The sequence below is a fragment of the Perognathus longimembris genome, unplaced genomic scaffold (genome assembly GCF_023159225.1).
Source record: "Perognathus longimembris pacificus isolate PPM17 unplaced genomic scaffold, ASM2315922v1 HiC_scaffold_5662, whole genome shotgun sequence".
NCBI classification, from domain to species: Eukaryota; Metazoa; Chordata; class Mammalia; order Rodentia; family Heteromyidae; genus Perognathus; species Perognathus longimembris.
In genome coordinates this window covers 127,856-147,402 of record NW_025961114.1, presented here as the reverse complement: position 1 = coordinate 147,402, position 19,547 = coordinate 127,856, and the positions used below count along the sequence as shown (strand labels likewise).

At 41.7% G+C, this 19,547-nt stretch overlaps 1 protein-coding gene and 1 pseudogene across 1 annotated transcript; one reads left to right on the top strand and one right to left on the bottom strand.

The window, feature by feature from the left end:
- The first annotated feature begins 3,162 nt into the window (after window positions 1–3,162).
- LOC125345425 (general vesicular transport factor p115-like) lies at window positions 3,163–19,285 on the top strand. Its single transcript, XM_048337592.1, is given in 12 exon segments — window positions 3,163–3,320; window positions 3,659–3,777; window positions 3,893–4,074; window positions 4,414–4,545; window positions 8,087–8,112; window positions 8,331–8,381; window positions 9,763–9,846; window positions 11,223–11,321; window positions 16,323–16,430; window positions 17,713–17,810; window positions 17,812–17,926; window positions 18,676–19,285. Coding segments are annotated over 12 exon segments (1,251 nt in total). The 5' UTR covers window positions 3,163–3,170; the 3' UTR covers window positions 18,763–19,285.
- Window positions 14,063–15,220, bottom strand: LOC125345432 (annotated as a pseudogene).
- Window positions 19,286–19,547: the final 262 nt, after the last annotated feature.

Sequence of the window (19,547 nt, the reverse complement as noted above, 5' to 3'; positions counted from 1 at the left end):
CTTTTTTTTTTTTTTTGGCTAGTCCTGGGCCTTGGACTCAGGGCCTGAGCACGGTCCCTGGCTTCTTCCCGCTCAAGGCTAGCACTCTGCCACTTGAGCCACAGCGCCGCTTCTGGCCGTTTTCTGTATATGTGGTGCTGGGGAATTGAACCTAGGGCCTCGTGTATCCGAGGCAGGCACTCTTGCCACTAGGCTATATCCCCAGCCCCGCGGCTTTAACTTTTGAAAGGCCAACAGTAGTGACTCTAGGATCTGACACCATCTCTGCCATCCAAGCAGTGGCTTACTGCCTCTGGATGCTCCATCACTTTTGTCCCAGGAGGAGTGACTTTCGACTTGGACTCAGGGCCTGAGTGCTGTCCCTCCGCTCTCCAGCTCAAGACTAGCACCGTACCACTTTTGAGCTCCACACCACTCCGTTCCCAGCACTCTGCTGGCTGATTAGAGACAAGTCTCTCACAGGGACCTTTCTTTGCCCGGGCTGGCTTCGAACCACAGATTCAGATCAATGAGTCTTATAAGGGGCCACTTTACTCCAATTATAAGCAACAAGGTGGTCCACACAGTAGTAGTTTTTAAGCATGCTCTCTTAGATCTTGACAAACTTGTAGGAATCACCTGTGCTTCTCTGTGGGCCTGCTGGAAACTGTTACAAAAAACCTACAAAGAAGCTGGAATGGCAATTAAACATTTTGGTAGCCATAATTCTCCTTTTCTCACTTTGCAATAATTATTTAGGACAATTTTAAAGCAGACAAACAGACAAATCACAGGACAAGACAAATGAACAGCGCCGTTTTCTTACCTTCGGAGTCTGGGATCTCGGGGTCTCTGGGGCTATCCCGGATGAAACCCCAAATGTTGTGCCAAGTTGCAAGACCACCCCCAAGAAGACCACCGAGATTCAGACACTCCGAAATGCAAAAGCAAGGCAAGGCAAGGCTTTATTTAATGAGCTGCCAACTCGGGCCTCGTCCTACCCACCGACACAGCGGAGGTTAGGAGGAAGCCTCGAGCTGTGATTACACAGGGCTTATAAAGGCAAAGAACAAGGTTACAACAATCAGCTGTGCAAGCAAGATTAGAACACAGGTACAAATCTGATTGGCTCAGGGTTCGATTCTAAAATGGGGTTCACGTGGTGGGGCCTGACTTCAAAGTCTGGCACCTTAAAGGTAAACAAGGAGATGCCATCATGGACCCCATGAGAGTGGGCAAAACCCATAATGCTGACAGCACTGGGTATAGGCAAGGGTTCAGAGAACTGCAACTCCTGTTGTGATTGATGCAGAATGGCACAGCCACTTCGGAGTAAAGTTTAACAATCTGAGCCTAACCCTATCACATGACCCAGCAATTACAGTCCTTGCTATCAGCCCAAAGGAGTGGAAAACTTACAGAAAATCTTGCACTTGGATGTGCATGCCAGATTTATTCATTTCTGCCCAAACTCAGAAGCAAACAAGATGTCTTTCAGTAGGTGAGTATATCAACTATGCCACATCTCAGAAATGGAATATTATTCAGCACTAAAAAGAAAGCCATGGAACCATGAAAACATGTGAAGGAACCTTAAATTCCTATTACTAAATGAAAGATGCTAATCTAAAAGGCTGAAAACATAATTATATGATTACAGTGATAGGATATTCTAGAAAAGGCTAAACCGATTGAGAATTAAAGGGAAGGATGGGATAAGTAGAGAGCAAAGAGGATTCTGGGAGCAGAGAAACAATTCTATATGAGGTACTAGAGGACAGATGGCCCACATCTGTCCAAGGCCATACATTGCACACTACCCAGACTGAGTCCTAGAGGAAACTATGTGTATAGATGTGCCATTATGCTGCTGCATGTCTGGCTCCTGGGAGAATATGCTTGATTTTGCCATGAACCTAACACTTCCATAGAAAACAGTCTATTACAAAAAGAAAAATAGCCAGGCATAAATGGCTCATGCCTGCAATCCTAGCTACTCTGGAGGCAGAAATCTGAAGATAATGGTTCTAGGCCAGCTTGGGTGCTTATCTCCAATTAATGACCAAAAGCCAGAAGTGAAGCTGTGGAACAAAGTGGTACATCACTTGCTTTGAGCACTATTTTTCAGGGAAAGTGCTAAAGCACAGAGTTCAAGCCCCAGGACTACCATAAAAAATGCTTTTCCTAAGCATAAACAATATTGGAAATATCAAAATACCATATTTATGATTGGATGTATAGCTAAAGTGGAAGCGCATCAGACTAGTAATCACAGCACCATGAGTTCAATATACATTTTTTTTTTTTTTGCCAGTCCTGGGGCTTGAATGAAATCTTTAGAGGATATTACTTTTTTCTCTTATTAGTATAAATTACAAAAATTATAAAGTACAAAAGTAAATTATAAAGTACAAAATTATAAAGTACAAAAATTTTTTTTGGTTGTTTGTATTTTTTTCCTCCATCAGTTATGGGGCTTGGACTCAGGGCTTGGTGTCCTTGAGCTTTTGTTCTTAGGGCCAGTGCTCCACCAGTTTGAGTCACAGCTCCACTTCTAGTTTAGGGGTAGCTAATTGGAGAAGAGTCTCTGGCTTCGAACCTCAATTCTCAGATCTCAGCCTCCTGAGTAGCTAGGACTACAGGAGTGAGACACCAGAAACAGCTAGTTTTATTGTGATATTTCCATATATGCATATAATATGCTTGGAGGGCATATTAATTCATACACAGTAAAATACAAAGATGTTGTCAATTGATTTTTAATATTTGGACCTTTCAATCCCCATCTATAATCTGTTGTAAGATATTTTCATTTGTTTATTTTTTTCTGGTCCTGGGGCTTGAATTCAGGGCCTGGGCACTGTCCCAGAGTTTCTTTTGCTCAAGGCTAGCGCTCTAATACTTGAGCCACAGCACCACTTCTGGCCGTTTTATATATATATATATATGTGTGTGTGTGTGTGTGTGTGTGCTGAGGAATGGAACCCAGGGCTTCATGCATGCTAGGCAAGCACTCGCTACCACTAGGCCTTGCACTCTATTTCGTGTAGTGCATGCTGTGGTGGACGCAGAATGTGTTTTCGTGTTGAATTTTTTCAGTGTGACTTTCTTATACACCTTTTACATAATGCTAAATACTTTTCATATAAATAAGAACAGATTTTAGGGAAACCTTGGTTGAAAAAAATAAAATGAATGGAAAGATATTTCTGCCAATTTATCTATTGCAGGGAAGCAAAATACAGACAAGAGTCGGATTACTAATGTTGCTTTGTACCTGGCTAAGCAACTGTCCCATTGCAGTAACACATTTTCTTCACAATTCTGCCAATGTTCCATTTGTATCCTTTATGTCTTAGCATCATACATGTAAGAACTAACTTACATCTTTCAAACTTCTTGATTAGAAGTGGCCCTACACCCAAAGTAGTTGAATGCCTTACCATTTTATTTGAGCTACTTTTTTTGAAACTATTATGGCTGTAATTATACACTTGTAAGTTGTCTGTGTGTGTGTGTGTGTGTGTGTGTGTGTGTGTATACCACTGTTTAATGGTGGCTTGAAATACATACAGAATTTCTTGTAGGAAATCTTACATGACATATATGTTCAATTCAAGTTATAAAGTGAAGTATTCTAGCTACTGGAAATCACTAAACTCCTTAACAAAGATTTCAGCTTACAGGACAGATTGCAGAAAACCTTGGGGAAGAAGAGCAGTTGGTCCAAGGCTTATGTGCCCTTCTGTTGGGTATTTCAATTTACTTCAATGATAACTCACTTGAGAACTACGTGAAGTAAGTAAGGACAAAATCACCTTCTAATGGCACTGAGAGATAAAGATATATTTTTATCTAAAGTATAATGAGGCCCTTTTTTTTTCAAGCAATCTCAATACGTTTATCTCTTCAGGGAGAAACTAAAACAACTAATAGAGAAGAGGATTGGCACAGAGAATTTCATAGAGAAACTAGGATTTATTAGCAAACATGAAATGTACTCCAGAGCATCACAGAAACCCCAGCCAAACTTTCCCAGTCCAGAATACATGATATTCGATCATGAATTCACAAAGCTGGTACAAGAACTTGAAGGTAAGGCTTGTACTGATATTCAGTAGAAGGTAATTTTGATTGTATGTGTATTTTATAGATACATGCAGATTATATGATAAACCCCAAAGTTGAGCTGTAGCCCACTGAAAGACTTGGGTTTCTGCAATATTGGAAGGATACTGCATATCTGTCATGAGTTAGGTAAAACAACCTAAATGCAATGAAAACATTGATGAGGTTGTAATAAAGTAGTACTTTGGGTGTTTAAACAGGACGACGACCATGTGTTTGACATGTGTAAAGCCCCAAGTTTGATACTCACAACCACAAAAGCGAACAGAACTTTGTAACAGTCTTTAAATAATCTTTCTTTTACAGGTGTTATAACTAAGGCTATTTATAAGTCCAGTGAAGAAGACAAAAAGGAAGAGGAGGTAAAGAAAATATTAGAGCAGCATGACAACATCGTGACTCACTATAAAAATATGATTCGAGAACAAGTAAGTACACGTGAATTGTCCGCTCATTATTGATCAGTACTTTCTGCTTTAGGGAACAATTTTCCTGCATTTCAAATGAAAGAGGATGCAGAAAATGAAACTCATTCTTTTCAAAAGCATCTGAGTATTAAACAAATTGAGCCTTTTAATGTATGCTAAGCACACAATGTTGTGGATTAAAAACATGAATCAAACATATTCTCATATCAGACCCAGAGGAACTTGTTAATAAATTACTATATTCAATCTAGTAATAAAGCTAATCTTAGGTAAGAAAGCAACAAGACATGCCTAATTTAGTGAAATAAGAGCAGAGGCTTACAGCAAATAGAAGTACAGTCCTAAAAGGATGCTCAGGGATAAAATACACAAGAAAAACGAGAAGGAAGAAAGGCAGAGTAGGACAAATAGTGTTAAGTTTGACAGTAGTGTTGTTGGCATGTACATAAACATTGCGCTAGTTGTGTGAAGGAGAAATTCAAGGACCAGGGGCTGGGAATGTGGCTTAGCGGTAGAGTGCTTGGCCTAGCCTGCATGAAACCCTGGGTTCCATCCCTCAGCACCACATAAACTACAAAAGCCAGAAGTGGCGCTGTGGCTCAAGTGGTAGAGTGCTAGCCTTGAGCAAAAAGAAGCCAGGGACAGTGCTCAGGCCCTGCGTCCAAGCCCCAGGACTCCCTCTGTCCCCCCTCCCCCACCCAAAAGAAGTTTACTGTGGGAGTAGGTTGCCCTTTTTGTTAGCTGTGTTCTGCCAACTCATTGAGCATGGTGTTGAGATGTTTGTTTCAGTAGTAGCAGTTGAGCTCAGGGCCTCCTGCCTCCAGTGAGGCAGATGTATCCCCTTCCCTGTCATTTTCTTTCCTACAGTAACGCGGAAATTGAAATTTTAAGGAAGTAATCATACTGTGGTACAGTTAACATTCAATCTAAGCTTGGTTGTCAGTTCAAAGCAAACCAGAAACGAGAATTATCTGATCAAAATTTAAATCACCAAACGACTTCAGTGTTAGTAGGATTTTTCATTTATGTGTTGGTAGAAATACAGAGTCATTTCCAGTTGGGAAAGTAAGATTTTTGGCATAATGGAAGCTACTTGAAATGTGATGTATATAGCCTACATTTCGAGCTGAAAAATTTAGTTTATTTGGAAGAAAAGAATGATTTGACACAATAACCGTAGTGACTCATTTTTTTTTTTGGCCAGTCCTGGGCCTTGAACTCAGGGCCTGAGCACTGTACCTGGCTTCCTTTTGCTCAAGGCTAGCACTCTGCCACTTGAGCCACAGCACCACTTCTGGCCATTTTCTGTATATGTGGTGCTGGGGAATTGAACCCAGGGCCTCATGTATACGAAGCAAGCTCTCTTGCCACTAGGCCATATCCCCAGCCCCCCCCTTTTTTTTTTGGCCAGTCCTGGGCCTTGAACTCAGGGCCTGAGCACTGTCCCTGGCTTCTTCCCGCTCCAGGCTAGCCTTCTGCCACCTGAGCCACAGCGCCGCTTCTGGACGTTTTCTGTATATGTGGTGCTGGGGAATCGAACCTAGGGCCTCGTGTATCCGAGGCCGGCACTCTTGCCACTAGGCTATATCCCCAGTCCATAGTAGTGACTCATTTTTAAATTCATTTATTTATTTATTTGCCAGTCCTGGTGCTTGGGACTCGGGGCCTGAGCACTGTTCCTGGCTTCTTTTTGCTCAAGGCTAGCACTCTACCACTTGAGCCACAGCACCACTTCTGACTTTTTTCTATATATGTGGTGCTGAGGAATTGAACCCAGGACTTCCTGTATACGAGGCAAGCACTCTACCACTAGGCCATGTTCCCAGCCTCCATGACACTCTTACCTCCAGTTCATCACCAAAAGCTGGGCTGAAGTTCAGGTGTAAGAGCAAAAAGGCTCAGGGCCCTTGAGATTAAGCTGCAATACCAACACAAAAAATTATGATTGTGAAAACTATGTGGCAATATGATACAATTGTAAGACAAATAGTAATTAAACTAAGCATTACAAACTTATGTGTGGACCGATTTTAAGAAGTTTAGAAAACATGCACTGGAAAACAAAAGAAAATAAAGAAATGATCAACTTCCCACTGTAGTAGTATTAGGATGGCGAAAGTTGAAAGCTTTTTCCACCTTTCAACATTCTGATTGTGGGCTGGGAATGTGGCCGAGTGGTAGAGTGCTCACCTAGCATGCACAAAGCCCTGGGTTTGATTCCTCAGCACCACATAAACAGAAAAAGCCAGAAGTAGCGCTGTGGCTCAAGTGGCAGAGTGCTAGAGTGCTAGCCTTGAGCAAAAAGAAGCCAGGGACAGTGCTCAGGCCCTGAGTCCAAGCCCCAGGACTGGCCAAAAAAAAAAGTTTCTGAAACAAATGCTAGGAAATGAAACATGTTTGTGGTGGTGGTGGTTTGTGTTTTTGCTTTGTTTTGTTGGTTCTTTTTCTGTTGGAGGAGTGAAGGGGAACACAGAATTGGAGTGAGGAAGAATGAACGGTGGCAGTTCACAGTAGATACCATGGAAGATGAACTGTGCAACTTGTAGGCAGGGACAGAGGAGGAAACTGGGGGAAGGCAAAGGAGGGACTGACAGCATCCACAATATAAATGTACACATTGCCCAACTTACAAATGGCAACCTCAATGTACAACACCTTAGTAATAACATTAAAATTTTATTTGATAAAATACCAATGCTGCAAGACCCCACTGGAATTTAAGATTTATTTAATCTGGTATAATGTTTAGGTATTAATTTTTTTTTGTGGGGGGGTTGCCAGTCCTGGGGCTTGAAGTCAGGGCCTGAGCACTGTCCCTGGCTTCTTTTTTTTTTGGCCAGTCCTGGGCCTTGGACTCAGGGCCTGAGCACTGTGCCTGGCTTCTTTGTGCTCAAGGCTAGCACTCTGCCACTTGAGCCACATCGCCGCTTCTGGCCGTTTTCTGTATATGTGGTACTGGGGAATCGAACCTAGGGTCTCGTGTATCCGAGGCAGGCACTCTTGCCACTAGGCTATATCCCCAGCCCCTCTGGCTTCTTTTTGCTCAAGGGTAACACTCTACCACTTGATCCACAGCGCCACTTCTAGCTTTTTCTGTTTATGTGGTGCTGAGGAATGGAACCCAGGGCTTTATACATGCTACGCAAGCACTCTACCACTAAGCCACATTCCCAGCCCCTAAAACTGCTGTAGTTTTTAATCATAGGTCACCAAACCATGCAGTTTAGTAAGACTAGGCTTGTTTTCTTCCTATGAACCCTGAAAATACCAATTCAGTATTTGTATCAATATACTTTTATGCAGATACAAAATTTTCATTTTGTATGCTGCTGAATTGGATGAGCTAAGAAAGTTGTATATTTGAGTCTTACATCTATACTAATCTAATATTTTAGACTTCTAGATAAAAAAGGGAAAAACCTAAGTTCCAATCTGGCTTTTCCAATTTTGTTCCTGTTTAATAGGAAAAGACAATCATCACCAAGGTTCTTAAAATGATGGAGCTCAGATGAATGGCATTCAGCCAGAAGAAATTAGTAGGTTGTGAGAAGAAATAGAAGAATTAAAAAGTAACCAGGGGGCTGGGGATATAGCCTAGTGGCAAGAGTGCCTGCCTCGGATACACGAGGCCCTAGGTTCGATTCCCCAGCACCACATATACAGAAAACGGCCAGAAGCGGCGCTGTGGCTCAAGTGGCAGAGTGCTAGCCTTGAGCGGGAAGAAGCCAGGGACCGTGCTCAGGCCCTGAGTCCAAGGCCCAGGACTGGCAAAAAAAAAAAAAAAAAAGTAACCAGGAACTTTTGCAAAGCCAGTTGGCTGAAAAGGACTCTTTGATTGAAAATTTGGTAAGTAGATGTTACATTTAAATAAAAGATCAAGAATGATTCTTATTATCTTGTTTGATTGTATTGCTAGCTCCCATAAACTACAGGATCATATATTAAAGTTTTATGGTACAAGCTTTGGAATTAGTCTAAGTGTTAGTGCTTCCTAGATAATTGAATTTTTTTTTCCAGTTATAGGGCTTGAACTCAGGGCCTTTGATGCTGCCCCTGAGCTTCCTGAGCTTGTTTTGCTCAAGGCTACCTCTCTACCACTTTGAGCCACAGCTCCACTTCTGGTTTTTCTGGTGGTCAATTGGAGATATGAGTCTCACTGACTTTCTGCCAGGGATGGCTTGGAACCTTGGTTCTTAGATCTCAGTCTCCTGAGTAGCTAGGATTAGAGGAATGAGCTACCGGTACCTGGCTGATAATTGAATTTTTATTTTTGCCATTCCTGGGACTTAAACTCAAGCCTGGGTATTATCTTTTTTTTTTCCCAGTCCTGGGCCTTGGACTCAGGGCCGAGCACTGTCCCCTGGCTTCTTTTTGCTCAAGGCTAGCACTCTGCCACTTGAGCCACAGCACCACTTCTGGCCGTTTTCTGTATATGTGGTGCTGGGGAATCGAATCCAGGGCTTCATGTATACGAGGCAAGCACTCTTGCCACTAGGCCATATCCCCACCCCCTGGGTGTTATCTTTGACCATCATTGTTTTCTCTGTGTGTGTGCGTGCATGTGCACACGCCCACGCATGCCAACAATGGGGCTGAACTCTAGGCCCGGTTGCTGACCCTGAGCTCTTTTGCTAAAGGCTAGTACTCTACCGCCGAAGCCACAGCTCCACTTCCAACTTCTTGTGTTTAATTCGAAATGAGTCTCAGAGACTTTTCCTGGATGGACTCCAAACTGAGATAATCAAATCTCAGCCTCCTGAGTAGCTAGGATTACAGGTGTGAGCCACTAGTGCCTAGTTTAAATAACTGAATTTTAAGCAACTTAGGAAGTCTGTTGAAACTCGTTTCTTCATTTTTTTTCAATTCTAGGAATTAACAATTTTAATTCTTGACCTGCCAATAAGTGATGATGATGGCATTGACTATTTCAGAGACTTAAGTGAAATAATCTTTTAATTCACAGAAAGTTCAATACATCCCTGTTTGTATGTTTTTTCTCCTTAACCTCAGATAAGTCCTTAGACTTAATAAATTATTTGGTTTTTTTTTTAGCTATAGAAAAGCAGTAGTTAATATATGTCATATTGAAATATTAAAATGAGAATGTTGACACAAAATCTTTGGGAAACATCTAATAACATGTTACTTATATACGTACAGTACTGTTTTAGTTTTTTCCGTTTTCTTTAGACTGAGTTTACTTCATTGTTTATTTCTCTGCTCTTAGAAATCTCCAACATCTGGCATGAATGAGCAGTCTTCAGCAACAGCCTCAGCTAGAGATTCTGAACAAGTTGCAGAATTAAAACAGGTAGTTTTCCAGGTTGACTTGGGTTCTGATTTGTTTTAATTATAATAGAGTCCCAGTCCTACAGTGTCATAATGTAGAGCTACTTTGATAGTAGTTGATAGTAGTTGACAGACATTTGAAAATCTAAAAGTCTAAAAGTGGGTTTTAAATATATTGTATAGTGGTATTTTGCTTTTCTTATTTTTGTTTTTCATTGGTGTTGTTTTAACAGTTTTCAGCATCTCACCAAGATTATTTGTAGATGTGTGTGTGTGTGTGTGTGTGTGTGTGTGTGTATGTGTGTTTATTCCCCCCCCCTCCCAGTCTTGGGGCTTGAACTCAGGGCCTGAGCACTGTCCCTGGCTTCCTTTGCTCAAGACGAGCACTCTACCACTTGAGCCACAGCGCCACTTCTGGCTTTCTCTGTTTATGTGGTGCTGAGGAATCGAACCCAGGGCTTCATGCATGCTGGGCAAGCACTCTACCACTAGGCCACATTCCCAGCCTCCTTTGTTTTTTAAAGTCCATTTTTTTCACTTGTACGTCTGGAGACATATTAATGGTACTAGTTTCCAGTCCTTTGGTAATTATAGATACTTGTGAATTGGGTACTTGCTTTCTCAATGTCCACTGGAGTTTTTTAATTTCTCTGTTCTTATTGTTCTTTACTTGTTCTGTTTCTCCTGTGCCAGCTTTCTTCCTTCTCTCTCCCTTTCTAGTTTTTCTCTTAGTAGGGAATAGAGGTAAACAAATGTGTTTAAATTTTGTTCTTTTTTTTTTTTTTGGTAGCAGTATTGGGGCTAGAACGCAGGGCCTAGGCACTGTCCCTGAGTTCGTTTGCCTTAAGGGTAGACCTCTACTACTTGAGCCATAGTGGCTCCACTTCTGGCTTTTTGTGGTTAATTGGAGATTAGTGTCTTATTCTTTCCCTGCCCAGGCTGTCTTTGAACCATTATACTCAGATATCAGTTATAGCTAGCCTTACAGGCATGAGCCACCTGCACCTGGCTTAACTTTTATTCTTGAACCCAAAGTTCAAGAGTAGTTATTTAGAATTAGATTCTAAAACTTGAAAGTTACAATTTTAGAGAGTGAGTACAGTCAAGAAAGGTTTTTAAAATCTCATTCTATAAATAGACAGCTTTTTTTTGTGGGGCTTGAACTCAACCTGGGCACCGTCCTTGAGCTTTTTTGCCCAAAGCTAGTGTTCTACCACTTCTATCCACAGCTGCATTTCCAGTTTGGGGTTGCCCAAGCTGGCTTCAAAGCATGAGCCTCAGGTCTCAGCCTCCTGAGTATCTAGGATTACATGCATGAGCCATCAGTGCCCAGCTAATAGACATCTTAATTAAACTGAAAGTGTTTAATGTTACAATTCATTTCTTTTTGTCTCTTAGGAGGTGGCAGCATTGAAGGCTCAGCTAAACGCAAAGTCTGTAGAGATTACACGACTACAGACAGAAAAGCATGACTTACTACAGAAAACAGAAGCATTTGTAAGTTAATTCTCCTGTGCAAGGTGGTATGTTATTTCTCAGTGACCATAAAAAGAAATGGATTTATCAGTTAGTCGCTGTCTCTCGGATGGCTCACTGCCAGAGTCTTAGTAAGACAGGCTTCTTGCTCACGGTGGCAGCCATTTTGTACCTAGGCTCCCAGGTCAGTTTATTCAGTTACTTAATGGTTTATTTATTTACTTACTTATTTTTGTTCTGGTCCTGGGGCTTGAACTCGGGGCCTGGGTGCTGTCCCTGAGCTTCACGGCTCAAGGCTAGTGCTCTCCCACAGCGCCACGTCTGGCTTTCTGGTGGGAACTGGAGGGAAGCGTCTCACAGAGCGTCCTGCCTGGACTGACTCCAAACCGCCCTCCTCGGGTCTCAGCCTCCTGAGCAGCTAGGGTTACAGAGGGGAGCCCCTGGTGCACGACTCCTCAGTGACTCACTGTGCTGCGGTTACACCCCTTGTCTATCCCTTTTGGTCCAAGCGGAGACTCTTCCTGCTGGTGTGACATTATCAAGAACCCTTCTGGCGTCCCATCCAATTCATAGACATCTAAGCCATCAGATCAAATCCTCTGCAAATGCTTCTTGGCTCACTTCATCTCAGATTCTGGCCTCTGCTGCGCTGGGTCCATGAATCACTGTATAAATGGTTCTTTATATCCTTGAGATTTTTTCTTTTTCTTTTTTTTTTTTTTTTTTTTTGGCCAGTCCTGGGCTTGGACTCAGGGCCTGGGCACTGTCCCTGGCTTCTTTTTGCTCAAGGCTAGCACTCTGCCACTTGAGCCACAGCACCACTTCTGGCCATTTTCTGTATATGTGGTGCTGGGGAATCGAACCCAGGGCCTCATGTATATGAGGCAGGCACTCTTGCCACTAGACCATATCCTCAGCGCCTCCTTGAGATTTTTTCCAGAACACAATCTAAGTGGGCTGAGCATTTTCAAAATCTTCAAGTTTCTGATTTCTTGTTGTTTAACCATTCCTTTGATTCCTTTGTCAGTTTACCTCCTGTTGTATTTCACTCCAAACACACTTCACTTTAAAATATTCTCCACTAAACATCAGTGTACCAATCCAGAGAAGTGGGCAGCAGTTGTGAGCTTAAGGACAGCAAGACAAACCCCATCACTACCAGAAATATAAGTAAAATACGACTGTGTCTGTCAAACAGCAGAACATGGTTTCACTATGTTCTTTGCATCTTATACCAGGATTGCTTTTCCTTCAATTGTCCAGAAATGTTTTTCATTTCCTTCTCATCTCACCAGAAGCAAGCACCATAGCATTCACAGTTCTGTCACCATTTTCGCCATGATTGTGTGTGTGTGTCTCTGACTTTCTTGTTTTTTTTTCTTGACAGTCCTGGGGCTTGGATTCAGGGCCTGAGCACTGTCTCTGGCTTCTTTTTGTTTAAGGCTAGCACTCTACCACTTGAGCCACAGCGCCACTTCTGGCTTTTATACACACACACACACACACACACACACACACACACGGTGCTGAGGAATTGAACTCAGGGCTTCATGTATGCGAGGCAAGCACTCTTGCCACTAGGCCATATTCCCTTATTTTTTGTTCTGATTTTTTTTTGCTAGTCCTGGGCCTTGAACTCAGGGCCTGAGCACTGTCCCTGGCTTCTTTTTGCTCAAGGCTAGCACTCTGCCACTTGAGCCACAGCGCCACTTCTGGCCGTTTTCTATATATGTGGTGCTGGGGAATGGAACCTAGGTTTTCATGTATACGAGGCAAGCACTCTTGCCACTAGGACATATTCCTAGCCCCTCTCTAACTTTCTTTTTTTTTTTGAATGCAAAAAACACATATTTATTAAGCATATGATTAACTTAAAAACACCAAGCGAATTTGTTTTAAAGTGCTGCTCATCCAAAACTTTGGACAAAACTATCACCCCAAAGTGAATTTAAAAAGCAAACAAAAAGTAGATTACACTTGACAACATATATGTGGGAAGACACTACCAAAAAATGCAATTTGTTCTTTAAATTCAATAATGCCATTCTCAAGTGATACAGAACCATAATCATGACAGAATTTCTTTTTTGTATAAATATTCATAAATAAAAAAATTCTCTAGATAGTCTAAAAAGCTGCAAACAACACCTTACAACAGCAGCTTAATGTCTATTTTAAGAAAAAAAAAGCACTAAAAATCTTCTTCCACAGAAAGTCCTTTATTTCTCTGGTCTTAGTGAGCTAGGTCACCACAGCTTTAGCCTTTTTTGTAGAATGTAAATAAGAACTTACACATTTCTTAAATTTGGTAGGTCACAAAAGTTAGAATGCAATCATCTTTTGATGCAACAATAAATAAATAAAAATTAAATATTTTAACCCAACATTTGGTATTGAGAAATCAGTAGTGTCAACTTCACAATTGAAGGACAGCACAGTATAATTTTTTTTAATGTTCAATATGTCACAGAATTTATGCTGAAGATATCTAGAATATTAAATGCTTCCTTTTTTTGCTTCAAGGAATACAATACAATCAGCATTGAGCTGCTACGGATGTTAAGCTGGGATGGGTGTGACCTTTTGGTCTATGGCACAGTTTCATGTATCACACTTTCATCAAACTGAAACCTTGTGAAATTTCATGTTTATAAACTACAATACATACTGGCCAAACTGCCAGTCCCTCACAGTTTTTTTAGAAAAATATCTACATTTGTCCTTATGGATGTCAAAATGTTACACCATCATTAGTTTAAAAAAAAAAAAAAGATGCACATTCATACTGTGAAGTTATTAGGAAAATACTCTTGCAAATAAACTATATAAAGATAAAATACACTTCAAAAGTATGTGGGTCATTTTTCTTTTGTGTATTTTACAATATTCTATAACGTGCAGAGAAATCCTAAGTATAGGAAAAAACTACTCCCAGTAACAAGTTTAATTACAGCAGCTTTTGCATAGCAATACTTAGAGGAAGTTGAACACTTCATTTTCCTCAAGAAGAGAAGGATAGAAGAGGATCTTCCAATTCAGATTTTTTTTTGGCCATAAGTCTACTTTCTTCAGGAATGGTTGCTGATGACAAGTCTCCATTGAGTGTATTTCTTGAACAGTGAACAGGTCTATCTGAGTCTTCAAGGGGAATGTCATTACAAGAGTCTGTATCTGAATAGGTTCTTCGACGTTGGGAGAGTCGGTGAAGTGTAGACACTGGCTCTTTTATACAATAGCTACTCCTGTCTGAACTGCAAGAACCAGGATGGCTCACAGAACGTTTCATCATTTGAACGTTTCATCATTTGAAGGCGACACAGGAGAAACCAAGGATCCGGATGGGGCAGTTGAAACATCTCAGGTTTAAACTTGGCATTCGCTATCTTCACACATTCTTCAAGGGTTGTGATGAATGTATTTATTACACGTGGCACTAAGCAAGGAGGAGGCTTCATTCATGTTCTCTATGCTGGGAGGTGAATCTCATCATGGTGGACAAACTCCTGGATTGTATGCACCTGTTGCATCAGGAGGTCACAGTAGAGGCGAAGTTCAGACATTTTGGTTTTCAGAGATTCACTGGTTTCACTTATTTCTTTTTCCTTTTTTGTCCTTGTATCAGTCAAACATGCTTTGGAGCTTCCCAGAGCAACCAGCCACCTTTGTCTTTCAGCTGCATTTACTGGCTTCATGTAAAAATGCTGTTCTCCTGGAATGATTAACTCCATTCTTGTGTTGTCTGCTGAATGGACTTTAATTTCACAAACTGCCATCTTTATACTTCCTTTGCTCCCTTTGCAAACATCCTCCTGTGAATCATAGTAGGATAGGATTCCATTATCTAAAACAAACCAGCGAGGCTGCCAACCTGTGAGATAGTTGGTCCATTTGTACAGAACGCCCTCCATGCTTCAGAGCCCAGCTGCATCCTCCTGGCCGGCGCCGGCCGCGCGGATCCGGGAGGCGCAGGGCCTGGGCCGCCCCGGAACCCTCCGGGGCCCCCGCCGGCCCGAAACCGCCCTCCGGCCGCGCGCGCCGCGGGGACGTGGCAGCCCTCAGAGGCCGGGACTCCGGGCGCCGCGTGGAGCTCGGGGACCGCGAGGCGCGCGCTCAGACATCCCCGGGCTAACCTCGGCAGTGCCGGCTAGAGCGCAACCACCATGGACAGCAGCCCTCCCGCTCGCACTTCCGCGGCCCGCCACAGCCTCCCCGCCGCCCGCCCGCCTTCCCCCTCCCCACGGGCTCCGGTTTGTCTCTCTAACTTTCTTTACAACTTTTTTTTGTATTCTCACCAGAATTGCTTTTAGTGTTCATATTTCTGTCAATAGTCCTGTTGAAATAATCTAGGCCTCGTCTAATGTGTACCTCAAAACTCTACTTATTATCAGTTCTAAAGCCACTTCCACGTTTTTAGCTGTTTGTTGAGTTTGGACCCCCTGCTTCTGGTATTATCTAGAGAAAAGGTCCAGGCGAAACAGTGAAACTTTGATTTACTAGCATCTCCTATGGCGTTTCAGAAAATACTTGTGTTTCTTGAATTAATGGCATATTTGGCCCCATTTATCTATTTGGCACGGTAGTGTGGACTTATGGGAAGCTTATGAAGGAAAGTCTTTGCAAGGGAATCACTTGCTCTTGGGAGCTGTGGAAGGGCTGCTGGGACGGCCCTGAGTTATGTTGTGTTTCTTTCTTTCTTTTTTTTTTTTTTTTTTTTTGGCCAGTCCTGGGGCTTGGACTCAGGGCCTGAGCACTGTCCCTGGCTTCTTTGTGCTCAAGGCTAGCACTCTGCCACTTGAGCCACAGCACCACTTCTGGCTGTTTTCTGTATATGCGGTGCTGGGGAATTGAACCCAGGGCTTCACATATAGGAGTCAAGCACTCTTGCCACTAGGCCATATCCCCAGCCCCTGTTGTGTTTCTTATTGGAAATGAAATTTCAAAACAGCAAGAAGATTAAATGACTACTTTGAGAGTTTATATTATTTGTAATTTTAAAGAATTAAAAAATTTTTCTGCTTTCAGTCAAAATCAGTTCCTGTACAAGGAGAGAGTGAAAATGTAATAGCTGCTAAAACTACTGATGTAGAAGGAAGACTATCTGCATTACAACAAGAGACCAAAGAACTAAAGGTTGGCTTGGTTTTTTTTGTTGTTGTTGTTAACCTTTTATTTATTGTACATAATATGAGATAAATTCCAAGAATTTGATTTTATTTTGTTTAATCTCTCAGATTTTTTGGTTTGTTAAGAAAGTAGATGGAGATATAGTTGGATTTCACATGTACATCCTTATTTTGATTACTAAAGATGACAGAGACAGTTTTTAAATGCCATTTTAAACAGTGGCATTGAATATAACAGGAATTTATAGGATTAGGAGTGCCGTATCATGGTAGAGCACTTGACTAGTATGGAAGGACCTAGGTTAGATCTCTTATCACTACACACACACATACACACACACACAGTGATATACGCATACTGTGAAAGTAAATTCATTGAAAATTTAGCATCTAGTCACAATAGCAATAATAATTAGAAATACACCATCTGCAGACTTCCAATAAGACTGAAGAACACAGGAATATTAAACATAGGAATATCAAATTTGTTAGCCTATTGTGCTACAGAGACTTCAGGATAAATAACATAAAGAAAAGAATAAGATGACTTTTACTTTTTTTAAAAGTTCTAAAACATGGAAAAATGAAGATGATACATAATCGCACTTTTTGGATTATGGATTTTTTTGGGGGGGCAGTCCTGGGGCTTGGACTCAGGGCTTGAGCACTGTCCCTGGCTTCATTTTGCTCAAGGCTAGCACTCTACCACTTGAGCCACAGCGCCACCTCCGGCTTTTTTTTTCTGTGTATGTGGTGCTGAGGAATCGAACCCAGGGCCTCATGCTTGCTAGGCAAGCACTCTACTGCTAAAGCCACATTCCCAGCCCTGGTCAAAACATTTTTAAACAAAGGTTTTACTTGAAATGATTCTGTTTATAAAATTGAGGGTTTTTTTCTGTTGAGTTTTAATTCAGATATAAACTAGTCTTCTATAGTGTTTTGTATCTCCATGTACTCTTGAGTGTTTGAAAAGATTTTTTTTAGCCTTGTAAGATATATAATATTCAAAAACTAAATTTTGGATATTCTGTACTGTTTTTACAATAACCATCTTTGCTGAATAGTCTAAAGACTTTCACGTTATTGGCTATGTGTTTTAAAACTGTGCACCCACAACTCCCACCCCTAAATACTTCAGATTGAATAAGTGAAGCAGTTTTTCGTAGAAAGAAACTCTTTGTTAAACCCTCTGGGAGCATAAGTACTAATTTTAGATTACTAGACTATGTATAGATCAGTACTGCCCCCCACCCCCAAGGAAAAACCTGACTTTCACCTCTCTTTCCTAGAATGAAATTAAAGCTCTGTCTGAGGAAAGGACTGCCATTAAAGAGCAGCTGGATTCATCTAACAGCACAATTGCCATTTTACAAAATGAGAGGGACAAACGAGTCGGAAATCACAGATTCTAAGAAAGAACAAGATGACCTCCTGGTGCTGCTGGCTGATCAAGACCAGAAAATACTGTCGCTGAAGAGCAAACTCAAGGACCTCGGCCATCCAGTAAGACTGAAATGACCCCACAAGTGTTTCTGTTCTGTTTCATGGAAGGCATATTTTTAAATTTAATGTAGCATGGAGAATCTGTGGCAATTACAGATAGGCGTGTGGGCTCTTAAATACGGTACTGTCTGTGTTTCTCCACTGTTTCAGTAAGCTTAACTCACTTTCACCATTTGTAAATGAGCCGCTCTCTTGGGCTGGGAACCCAGAAGGTAACTTGACTTGATGGCTCTTGTGATAACCAGACTTTGAACACCCATCCATGTCTGATTCAGATTTGTGTATAGAGAGATACAGCCATTCATCAGTGAAATTCACATGGAAAATGACAGGAAGCTAGACACCGAGGCTCGAAGCTGTAATCCCTGCTACGTGGAAGGCAGGGTGAGGGGGTCGAAGTCTGAGGCCCTCCTGGGTGAAGAGGTGGGCAGCACTCTACCTCAGCCAGTGACTGGGCACGTTGGTGTGTGCCCGTCATCCCGGGGACGTGGGAAAGCGAAATAGGAGTGCCTGAGCATAAAGTGACACTCTTCCTCAAAAAATTACAATCAGAAAATGGAACTGGGAGCATGGCACAAGCGGTAGAACACCTGCAAGTGCCAGGCCCCCTTAGTACTGACAAACAGAGAAAGAAGATGAGCCTTGAGCAGGAGATCAGAGTCTACTATATTACTAGAATACAAGTTCATAGCATGTGTACATGTATCATGTGTACTGGGCTGTATGTTAAACTTTTGTTTTCCCTTTAGGTTGAAGAAGAGGATGAACTCGAATCTGGAGACCAAGAAGATGAGGATGAAGAAAATGAAGAGATCAAGGACCAGGATAGTATCTAGCGTTAAACTCTAGGAATGGTAGAGGTTGTCTTGTTACTTGGAAGACAGAGTTTGAAACAGTGCTTTGTTGCCTTCCACCGAAAATAAATATTTAGAAAACAAGTGGAAACATTCACTAATAAGACTTTTGATGTATTTTTTAAATGTTGCCACCCATGTTGAAAATGCTAAACCCCTTAACTTTATGTGGAACACATGTTTTATTTAAATTTCTGTGAAATGTCACAAATACAATTTGCAAGGATCATCAGACACCAGAAATATACCATTCTAAGGCCTGTGGTCGGCAATGCTGTTTGCCTTCTTAGGTTGTTGGTTTACCTTTCAGAATTTGTGACTTGTAGTAGTAACACATTTGATTAAATGTGTATTGAATTGGAATCATTGTTTCTAAATTCCGCATTTGATTTCTTCACGGATGATTTCCTTTTCAAGGGAGGAGTTTCCTTAGAGGCAAGACAGCCCTGATTCTATCCACAGCCTCCCATCTGACGTGACTCCCAAGATGAGCAGGACAGGGCAGTGTGGAGCAGGAGCTTTGCCCCCTTGGTAGGGCTGCATTCTGTACCTGTGAAGACCTGAACACTGACTGGCACGGCGGAGAGGAGGATGGGTATGCGAAACGGGAAACGTCATTGGTTTTTCTCTTTACTTTATTCTCAACAAATAGTTAACAGATTATACGTTGACAGCTCATGCAACTCAGATTTTATCATTGTTAGATCACCATAAAACGTTCCTAGTTTTAAAAAGACTCGAACTATGATTTATATAATTTATTGGCA